General features: G+C 34.5%; 1 protein-coding gene across 2 annotated transcripts; it reads left to right on the top strand.

Annotated features, from left to right (window-relative positions):
- Positions 1–1,858: 1,858 nt before the first annotated feature.
- Positions 1,859–4,997, top strand: LOC133791690 (F-box/kelch-repeat protein SKIP30). Of its 2 annotated transcripts, XM_062229616.1 has the most exons (3): positions 1,859–2,033; positions 2,484–2,533; positions 3,685–4,997. In XM_062229616.1, exon 3 carries the CDS (start codon positions 3,741–3,743, stop codon positions 4,776–4,778), a length of 1,038 nt encoding a protein of 345 aa, XP_062085600.1. In that variant the 5' UTR covers positions 1,859–2,033; positions 2,484–2,533; positions 3,685–3,740; the 3' UTR covers positions 4,779–4,997. The 2 variants fall into 2 exon arrangements, with proteins under 2 accessions (XP_062085600.1, XP_062085594.1); XM_062229610.1 differs by lacking the exon at positions 2,484–2,533 and having other exon boundaries at positions 1,860–2,033.
- The last annotated feature ends 6,560 nt before the right edge of the window (positions 4,998–11,557 follow it).

Here is an 11,557-nt window from a genome sequence, read left to right on the forward strand (position 1 = left end):
TTTCTCTCTCTTGATATTTTCTCTCTTCTCACTTGCTATCTTTTCATTTTCTCTTTCATCGTTTTCTATCTTATTATTTTATCTTGCATCACTTATTATGTCATCATTTACTATATCCCCCACTTTCTCTCTTATCACATAATATATCTTCATTTTCTCTCTCATCATTTTTTCTCTCTCGTCATTTCTTCTCTCATCACTTTTTCTCTACTCACTTCTCTCTCTTCACTTTCTTTCTCATCACCTACTCTCTCATTTTTTCTTGGATCAATTTCTCTCTTCTCAATTTCTATTTCTTCAAATTTTCTCTCCTTACTTTCTCACTCCTTATTTTTCATCATTTTTTCTTTCAAATTATTTTATCTCATTATTTATTACAAACTTTTAAAATATTTTTCTCTTTGTAAATATATTTGTTAATTTTTTATTTAAGATATAAAAAAAATAAAACTAAAAAATTGTTTTTAGAAAACATTAACCAAATACTTCTTGTTTTTTGAAAACTACAAAAATTATTTTTTATTTTCATTTCCGAGAACACAACTTTAAAAGCAAAAACAGAAAACAATGCCAAACAGACATTTATGGGAATTATAATTCATTTGGATTCTCTTCTAAAATTATATGCCAAATATTAAAATACACCTAGAATGATTTTTCCATTATAAAATCTATTTTATTGAACTAAACATGTACTTAACTGCGTTACAAATCTACATTGGAAGATTATTTGACAAATTTAAACTTGTAACACAAACCTTTTAAAAAAAAAAAAAAAAACTTCCAACACAAAATTCATTCATTGTTTTTGTTGTCGTTGTTTGGCTAATAATAATAATAATCATGGTTTAACAAATACGGCTACTAACTAGTCTATTATTCTTTCTAATATCGATATCATTGTCTAGACTATTATTACTATTTTATTGGCAGAAAATATGAGACATCATTATCTAAAATATTAGCTAGAATGTACCGACCTAACAATATAGAAATTGCCCATTTTAGTGAGAGAAAAGGTATGAAAATATCTGTGTGTTTGGTAAAATTTACCTATCTTAATCTCTCAATCTCCAGCTCAGCTTTGTTCATATAGTGATCCTATTCTATTATATTAGTCAATTGCGTATTCCCTAAGTAAAAGATCAAACCTTTCTCAAATGCACAGCCACCACCCAAGTATATTTTCATAAATTTTGGTATATTATTTTAATATAAAATAAGTATATTCTTTGCATAATATAAACGAGACCCCATAATAATTTTATTCTTTCAACTAAACTATAGAAATTATAAAGAGAAAGTTCTTGAACTTGTTTTTCTAATTCATGATGATACAATCCAAATATGGCTTGTTTTGAGTTTTGAATCCTAAGAGCGATTGTTTCAAGAATGAAATTGATTGGGCAATAGGGAGAGAGATTGTGGTATAAATAAATTATAAATAACCACTTTGCCCCACTGGGACCATAATAAATAAGTTGAGCACGTTTTTTTTTCCTCAAATATATTATGTAAACACCTTGTCATAAGCAAGGAATTTGGTTTGTCCATATTCAATAGTAATATCCGTACGCTAAGGAAATTATATGAAATTATTTTAAATGGAAAATAATTTAACTTTTTTTTAATACTGAAATTTTCAACCACGTGATATGCGCATGCGATTATAATTGAAAATTATACTCTAGTAAAGAATATTGAGAAAAGGAAAAAAAAATTGGAATATCCAAATTCCAAATGGGTATTTTTCAATTTTAATTCCTTTTTAGGGTAAAACCGGGTTAAGGCAAGTAAAACACGCAAAAATGGTCTCAAAACGCTTGAAATTGTAATGAGAAGAGAAGAGGTTGACACCACACACACCTTATAACATAAACAAAATACATTGATTTTGTAACTCGGCGTTTTCTTCAGGCATTACCTCTCTCTCCCAAGCCTGGACATTCCAAACCCTCAAAACACTTTCTCTTTCCACAATTTTCAGCAACAGAATCCAAATCTTGTGTCCTTAACAGGGTCTTTTCTCTGAGGTACATCTACTGTTTCTTGGTTCCAAGGCAAACTGTTATGAATTTTTTATAATATATATGTTTTCCAAATATATTTTTTAAAATTTCTTGTTACACCCACCTGTATTTGAGCGTGGTTTGGAAGAAGTTGCTTGAAATTTGGATGTATTTTGAAATCTCTGAAAAACCCATGTTCATTTTGTTGAATCATAGGTCGATTGTTTCTTGATATTCTGTGAAATTTTTGTGGTGCGGTTGGTCTTTTCACATGTGAGGGAGCATTTCTTTAGTGGGCTGAATGCTGCCGGGGTTTCTCAAATTTCAATTTTGTCTTTTTATTTGCCTTTTGGATTCTGGGTCTGCAAGTAAATTGATGAACAATCTTTATTTTGATTCTTTCCTTTTTGGTTGGTGTATTTGAATATATTTTATGTTTTTCATATTTGTGTCACATGGTACAAATGCGTTTAGGTGGAACCAAATTGGAAACTTGGGAAGTGGATCATGCGTTAATGGTGGAGGTCTTTGTCTCGAATGACTTGTTTATTTCTTTATTATTGAATTATAATTTAAGTTTTGAGATATAAAATTGAGTTTCCATAGATCCCTTATAGGGTTACTGTATTATACTGAGATGATGGTTTGAGTGTTCACTAAGGGTTTTATGCTTTATTTGGAAAAATTGGCAGTACTTAGACGTGTCCAGTTTAGTTACTTCTTTAGAATTTTTGGACAACCATTTGAATAAATTTGGTATTATTTGCGAGCTCCTGTAATGGACTTTAATTAGTCTTGAATGATAAGGTTTATGGATCTGTTAGATTGAGATGGACGGAAAGCATGAAACTCTAGTGAGAATGGCATGAAACTTTAGAGTAGCAGAAGCAGGCAGAGTCAATGCTATTGCTATACCATCATCTTCAAATTTATGTACCATGTTGTTGTCCGTTGGTATTGAATGAATTGCAAAGAGGGGGGCGGTATTATTTGTTTATGTTTGTGAAGCTGACGAAAAGAAAGAATTGTTACTATCAAAAAAAAAAAGAAAAGAAAGAATTGTTGTATTCACAGTCCCATTGAGCTAATATAACATTCTGAGTTGGAATTTTTGTTTATTTTTACTATAGTTTCTTTTGAATTGCTTGTCTTATGTGTTTAATTGGGTCTTTGCAGGCTCTTTCTTTACCCAAATAAATAAATTTAAAAAAAATGAAGAAGGATAAAGTGTTAATTCATAAATTGGCATTAAAGCAAAATAAGGTATTTTGAATAGAAGAGATTTGGAGATATAGTCCACATTAGATCATTGGATTTCGTCGATATCTACACAATCTGTTGGAAGAACTTGTCTTATTTTAGGAGATTACCTTTCTTTATAGGCTAAATTGCACAATTCTATATTTTATAAGTGAAAGTACCTGTTGCCTATAATGGTGAAGAATGTCCTTGCCTTGTTTGGCATATCTGTTTGGTACTTTGCAATTTGTATTGGGATGACTATTAATCTTTTAGATCTCTTTCCACATGCAAGAGCACTAAATTATTCATTTTGGTATCTTTGTGCTGAAATCTTAGCTTTTAGATGTTCTGTAGTAATTCAATTCTGAATTATTATTCTAAGTGGTACTGACTGCTTTTTCTGTAATCTGCATGTGCCAAATGCTGCATCCAGGGTAGCAACAACTCTCTAGTGAAGAATCATCAGAAACAGATGTAACTGTGATTATTATGTCTGAACTAATTGAAGGTCTCCCTGACGCGGTTGCTCTCAGGTGTCTTGCACGGGTTCCCTTCTTTCTCCACCCCAAGTTGGAGCTTGTTTCTCGTTCCTGGAAAGCTGTCATTCGTAGTCCTGAACTGTTTAAAGCTCGACTGGAAGTTGGTTCAGCTGAAGATCTTCTATGCGTGTGTGCTTTTTACCCAGAAAATTTATGGCAGCTTTTTGACCCTCTTCGAGACCTTTGGATTACACTCCCTATTCTCCCCTCAAAAATTAGGCACCTTTCTCACTTTGGTGCTGTTTCTACTGCTGGAAAGCTGTTTGTACTTGGTGGTGGTAGTGATGCTGTTGATCCACAGACTGGTGATCAAGATGGGACATTTGCAACCAATGAGGTTTGGTCATATGACCCCATAATTCGAGAGTGGTCTCCACGTGCGCCTATGCTTGTTCCCCGGGCCATGTTTGCTTGCTGTGTTCTGGATGGGAAGATTGTTGTTGCAGGTGGTTTCACTAGTTGCCGAAAATCAATATCTCAGGCAGAAATGTATGACCCTGACAAGGATGTTTGGGTTCCAATTCCTGATCTTCATCGCACTCATAATTCAGCATGCTCAGGAGTAGTGATCGGAGGAAAGCTTCATGTTTTACACAAGGGTTTATCAACAGTGCAAGTCTTGGATAGTAAGGGGCTCGAGTGGACTGTTGAGGATTATCACTGGCTCCAGGGTCCAATGGCAGTTGTTCAGGATTCACTCTACGTTATGAGTCATGGATCAATATCCAAGCAGGATGGAAATGTTAGCAAGGTAGTGGTCTCAGTGTCTGATTTTCGCCGGAGGATCAGTTATGCAATGACTGGCCTGAGGGATGAGATTTATGTGATTGGAGGCGTCATTGGTCCTGAACAGTGGAACTCTGATATCAGGCCAATGTCTGATGTTGATGTCCTGATGATGTGTGGTGAAAGACCGACTTGGCGCAAGGCAGCTCCAATGACACAGTGTCGTGGAACTATTCTTGGTTGTACACAGTTGAGAATTTAGACCTTAATTTGTTCTCTCTGGGCCACTGCTGTTGGTTGTGTAACTTTACTTTTGTTGAGGAATTGGTCATCTTGCTGGCTAACTCGTTTATTTGTAAGCCATGATGATGTATGGCCTTGTTTCTTGTAACTCTTCTTTAGCAAAGGTGATACTGAATCCCCAGTACCATTGACAGGGGGCACCATGTTAGAGTATATGAATTTTAGTATTTTCATGGAAGAGTTTTTTTATATAAATATATATATGTATATATATATATTTTATATGAGCACTAAGCAAAGAATATTTTGTTTTTATTTTCCCCTATTTCCTTGATCTTTTTTTTTCTCCTTATTGATTATATTCTTGACCGTCAACAGTTTTGGGTGCGTCCAGCAAAAAAGAGACAGCCGAATCACTAACCTACTCACAATTAATCTAATATTTGCAGCTTCATAAAATAAAATTATACCATTTTAGTATCTCTTATTTTCTTTAAAACTAAATTTTACCCTTATAATTATATTACTACCAAAAATACTATTCTCTATTTTACAAATTGGTGTAAAAACATACATTAACATAATTTAAATAAAAAATGTTTATTTCAATTACATTATAAATATATATAATAATCAAAATTTAATATTTTTAGTTAATCAAAAACCTAAAATTTTAAAACATTAATAATTATTTTTTCCTTTGTAAGTTTTTAATTAATTGAAAAAAATAATAATTAGACACTAAAAATAGTTTATATTCTAAACCATTGTCTGGAAAATTTAAATGCTAAAATAATATAATCCAAAAAAAGAATCTAATATTTGCAATGGCTACGGATTCTTTATTCATCTCAAAACCAAAATTTATATTTTAGGACATGTATATAGTATGGGGACAATTCTTCTATTGTGGTTTCACTTTAAGCCCTACCAATAGGGCTTTCAGTGTTTCTCGACCCGTGAACAGTTTTCGGCGCGACATTTTTTTTATGACCGTGTATATTGTAGCTATTTAGAACATCCTACAAATTTTCAGAAAATTCTAAATAGTTTACAATACCGAAAACTAGGTCCAAACATGTTGTTTTCCATGCACATAAAAAAAATTAGTTACACGTGCAACAACATGTTTGAACCTAGTTTTCGGTTTCTGAAAATTTGCAGGATGCTCTAAATAGCTACAATATACACGGTCATAAAAAAAATCGCGTCGAAAACTGTTCACGGGTTGTAAACACTGAGAGCCCTACCGGTATGGCTTAAAGTGAAGCCCCTATAGGAGAATTCCCCTAAAGTATGGTACATTTTTTGTTGTATCCGTACAACTCACTCCACTTTTATACACGTGAATAAGTCATGACTCAATTTTTTTATATGACAGTGTTCGTATAGTTATGACAACCATCTTATACATTTTTCAAAATGCTATAAATAATTTAGTGGCTGAGAACAGGGTTGAATTTTTTTCTTCATGAGTGGTGGTTCAGAATATCAAGAACTCTGTTTTCAGCATACTAAATTATCCATAATTTCCAGAAAATGTACAAGAGGGTTGTCGTAACTACAACGAACACTATCATGTAAAAAATTGAGTCATAACTATTGAGATTGGTTAAACATAATAGTTAAGTTGTTTGTACAGGTGTAAAACACTTAAACAGTTTTCACTTAAGTTAAAGTAAAAATATGAGTTTTTGTTGTATGCATTAATAATTGACTTTTATGGGTCTAAAGTGATACAATGAGGTGTCTAAGCTTACCCTAAAAGTTTGAAATCATTTAGATTAAGGGTTATTTTGGACACCCAAGGCAGTGGAGAAGCGATATGTCACCTGTCATTGGGCAACATGTTGCTTGTCTCAGGTATTATGTTACGTTTTTTTGCTCTAAATTAATGTGTTTAAAACCTCTAATCCTATTGCTCTAATAAAAGGGGTCATTTCAACTCTCTCTAACCTCTTTCTCTCTCTCTCTCTCTCTCTAACTCTCAAATATCATAAGTTTTCTCCAAGAAATTCATCAAGAAAATGTTTATCTTGTGAATTTCATCAAATGCTTGCTCAAGAATAACACAAATACAAAGTTAGGGTTTAGAGAGATACAACCTTTGATCTTGAGCAAATTGAATCTTCAAACTTGGGGAACATCTAAGTCTATCTAAAATATCTATTACAAGCCTTCCCTTTGTTTCTTGAAGCTTCACCAAGATAGAATGAGGTTTGAGATTGAACATGTTAGATTAAAATAAATATATGCATATGAACAATCCTATACATGTAGACGGAATTAATATATAGAATGAACATATACAAATAGAGGATCGAATATTGTATACCTCTAGCCATTGCAATTGATAACCTCGATCTACCTTTAGATCTACAAAAGAAAAAGAAAAGAATTAGAACGAGTACTCGGGCTTCCAAGCTCTCACTAACTCTTTTAGTTGGAGTTACTGATAGTCAGAATGAGCAGTGAGTTTGGGGACCGGTACTCTATATTTATAGAGTGAGACCTACCATCAGAGTCTCTGCCACAGATTGAGATATTCTCTCAATCAGTTGGGATATGAAAAATCGGGTAACAAATAATATTGACCATTAATTAGAATATTTTGTCAATAAATTAAATATTGACTTTAATATATTAAATCAATTAGTTGTAACAAATTGATTTTATATACCATATAAATAAATATTCTAACATTCTCCCACTTGGTCAGCATTTAAATTAATGTATTACTTAAGCCCGACTATCATCCCTGTTAGATAATAAACACATGAATCATGACGATAGGACCTCTTTTTATGACGAGTATTATCTTCCATGTATTACAATATATTTATTACATAACAATGTACTTTATGTGGCTATGTACATAAACGAATAAACCTTATGTTTATTCAGCTCCTATGAAGATAAAATTTTCTCAAATAAAATTAAGATGCGCATAAATATGAGAAAACATCAAAATAAGAGTTTCATTGATAATAACTTCAGTTTGTACAATAAATTTACATAAGGGAACGAAGTCCCATGTTCACTACATGATCCTTGAATTTATGAGGTGGCAAGCCTTTCATCATAAGATCAGCAATCATCAATTAAGTGCTAATGTGTTGAATGACCACTTTATTTTCTTTAACACGTTCTCTCACGGCTAAGTACTTGATGTCGATGTGCTTGCTTCGACTACCACTCTTGTTGTTCTTAGCCATGAATACAGCAGCTGAATTGTCGCAGAACATTCTCAATGGCCTAGATATGGAATCTACAACTCTATGCCCTGAAATGAAACTCTTTAGCCATACACCATGCGATGCAACTTCAAAACACGAAACGAACTCGGCTTCTATAGTAGAAGTATCAGTCAAGGTCTGTTTGTTACTCCTCCATGATATAGCTCCACCGGCAAACATAAACACATAACCAGAGGTTGATTTACGTGAATCAGTACAACCAGCAAAGTCTGAATTTGAGTAGCCAACTACTTCTAGGTTGTCGATTCGTCTGAACATGAGTTTGTAATCCTTAGTACCCTGAAGATACCTCATAAATTTCTTTGCAGCTTTCCAGTGGTCTAATCCCGGGTTACTCTGAAATCTTCCTATCATTCCGACAGCAAAGGCAATGTCGGGTTGTGTGCACACCTGAGCATACATCAAGCTTCCAACAGCAGAAGCATATGGAATGTTCTTCATTTCTTCCTTTTCAAAATCATTCTTTGGACACTGGCTCAAATTTAATTTATCACCCTTAACGATAGGAGCAACACTTGGTGAACAATCTTTCATCCGAAATCTCTCTAAAACTTTGTTAATGTAGGTTTCTTGAGATAGACCTAAGAAACCTTTGAATCTACTCGTTGGATCTTAATGCCAATGACATAAGACACATCACCCATATCCTTCATCTCAAAGTTCTTTGAGAGAAATTGCTTCACCTCATGTAGCATGCCCTTATCATTGGTTGCAAGAAGAATATCGTCCACATATAAAACAAGAAAACAAATCTTACTCCCACTGACCTTTTGGTATATACATTGATCCATGACATTCTCTTCAAATCCAAAAGAAGAGATGACATCATGGAATTTTAAATACCATTGGCGGGACGCTTGTTTTAAACCATAGATGGACTTTTTAAGCTTGCACACCAAATGCTCACCATCACTAGAGGAGAATCCTTCTGGTTGTTTCATGTATACCTCCTCCTCCTCTAGGTCACCATTTAGGAAAGAAGTTTTCACATCCATCTGATGTAGCTCTAAATCGAAATGAGCAACTAATGCCAGGATAACTCTGAGGGAATCTTTCTTAGATACTGGAGAAAAGGTCTCCGTGTAGTCAATTCCTTCTTTTTGAGTGAATCCATCTGCAACGAGTCTCCCTTTGTGTCTCTCAATGTTGCCTAATGAGTCTTTCTTTGTTTTGAAGACCCATTTACACCCAATAGCCCTCGCCCATTAGGCAACTCAACAAGATCACAGACTCCGTTGCTCTTCATAGAGTTCATTTCTTCATTCATGGCATTGTACCACAGTTCCGATTCAATTCCAATTCTTTGCTATTCATAGCTAGTGAAAACGTTTCTGGATCATTTTCGGCTCCAATATTGTAGTCAGATTCTTGCAAATACACAATGTAGTCACTAGGTATCACTAATTTTGTTGTCCTAGTGGATCTTCTTAAGGCTACACCAACAGGCTCTTGGGGAGTAGGCGGTTCAGCTTGTTGTTCAACAATTATAGGCAACTCTTGAACAACTTGATCCATTTGAACTTCATCATTGACTTGTGGATCTTCAACAATTAGTTGTGGTGGCTCAACATCCATTTAGACTGCAAGGGTGTTATCAACCACAATCAATCTTGCTCTTGAGGTGGAGGGTTCCGAAGGATCTTTCTCAGAACCTAAGTCCTTGGATTGATCACTCCCACTAATCAAGGCATTTTCAAGAAATTTTGCATTCCTTGATTCCACAATCCTAGTGCTATGAGATGGACAATAAAACTTGTAACCTGTAGACCTTTCAGCGTATCTAATAAAGTATCCACTTATGGTCCTTGGGTCTAGTTTCTTTTCTTGTGGATTGTATACCCTAACTTCATATGGGCATCCCCAAATGCGTACATGTTGCAAACTCGGTTTCCAACCTTTCCATAATTCAAAAGGAGTTTTTGAGATTGCCTTGGTTGGAACTCGGTTTAATATGTACATGGATGTCTTTAGAGCTTCAGTCCACAAGGATTTAGGAAGTTTAGGGTTGCTGCTAAGCATACTCCGCACCATGTCCATCAATGTTCGGTTTCTCCTTTCTGCAACACCATTTTTCTCGGGTGTACCGAGCATGGTATATTGGGCAACAATCCCATTTTCTTGAAGAAACTTTGCAAAAGGGCCAAGTGCTTGTCCATCTTCAGTGTATCTACCATAATATTATCCACCTTTATCTGATCTCACTATCTTAATTTTCTTGTTGCATTGTTTCTCTACTTCAGCTTTAAATATCTTAAAGACATCTAACGCTTCGCTTTTGTTATGAAGTAAGTAGATATACATGTAGCGTGAGTAATCATCTATGAAATAGATTAAGTATTTCTGACCATATGAGTCCATGTCTGGACTACATATATAAGTATGTATGATTTCTAATAGGTCGGAACTCCTATGGACACCACTTTTCTTAGACTTGGAGGTATGCTTTCCCTTAATGCAATCCACACAAGTATCAAAATCAGTAAAATCTAAGGTATTGAGTACCCCATCTTTCACTAACCTTCTAATTCTATCAATGGAGATATGTCCCAATCTCTAGTGACATAATGTATAGGAATTCTCATTCATAACACATCTTTTATTGCAAGCGTGAACGTGCACAGTATTATAAGCGGTATTGTTTTGCAAATTAAGGCAAAAGACCATCAAACAAAATACCATTTCCAACACATTCATATTTATTATATAAATTAAAAGATTTTTCTGAAAATGTAAAGGAAAAACCAAAAGGTACAAGTCTTGAAACGAAAATCAAGTTTCTAGAGAAACTTGGTACATAAAATGTCTTTTCTAACTTTAAAACAAAATCGCTACTTAAAACTAAATGGTACGTTCCAATAGCCTCCACATGTGAGCCCATCTTGTTTCCGGATAAGATGCTTTGCTCACTTTCCACTGGCTTCCTTAGGTTTTGTAAACCCTGCAAGGAATTTGAAATGTGAGTTGTTGATCTAGAATCAATCCACAATGTGTTGATATTAACATTAGCCATATTAGATTCATAACATACGAATGAAATTGTATTACCTTTGTCGTCCATCCATTTCTTGAACTTGGCGCATTCCTTTTTCGCATGTCCCTTCTTTTTGCAGAAGAAACACTTGATGGAATCCTTCTTTACTTTACCTTGGGGAGGCACTTTATTTTTCCCCTTGTCCTTCTTGGATGGTTTGCGTTTCTTTCCTTGGGTGGCCATGTGAGCACTTTCACCTTGTTCCTGCAGGAGCCTTGCTTCTTCTTGAGCACACATGGTTATCAGTTCATTGATACTCCATATGTCCTTATGTGTGTTGTAGGAAATTTTGAAAGGCCCGTATTCAGGTGGAAGATTGTTAAGGATGTAGTGGACCGGGAAGGTTTTAGGAATGACTACATCGAGCTTCTTCAGTTGAGCAGAAATGTCCCTCATCTTTGAAATATGTTCTCTAACTGCTTTGCCACCAGTGAGTTTTGTGGATGAGAACTGGTGGATGAGGTTGTTGTAAAGTGGTTTGTCCAAAGTGTTGAACTGCTCATCGATTAG

This window comes from Humulus lupulus, chromosome 1, assembly GCF_963169125.1.
Source record: "Humulus lupulus chromosome 1, drHumLupu1.1, whole genome shotgun sequence".
Classification (NCBI taxonomy): Eukaryota; Viridiplantae; Streptophyta; class Magnoliopsida; order Rosales; family Cannabaceae; genus Humulus; species Humulus lupulus.

What these genes read in the sequence shown, in the direction of transcription:
- LOC133791690 (XM_062229616.1), top strand. Translation starts at nt 3,741, where the DNA reads ATGTCTGAACTAATTGAAGGTCTCCCTGACGCGGTTGCTCTCAGGTGT.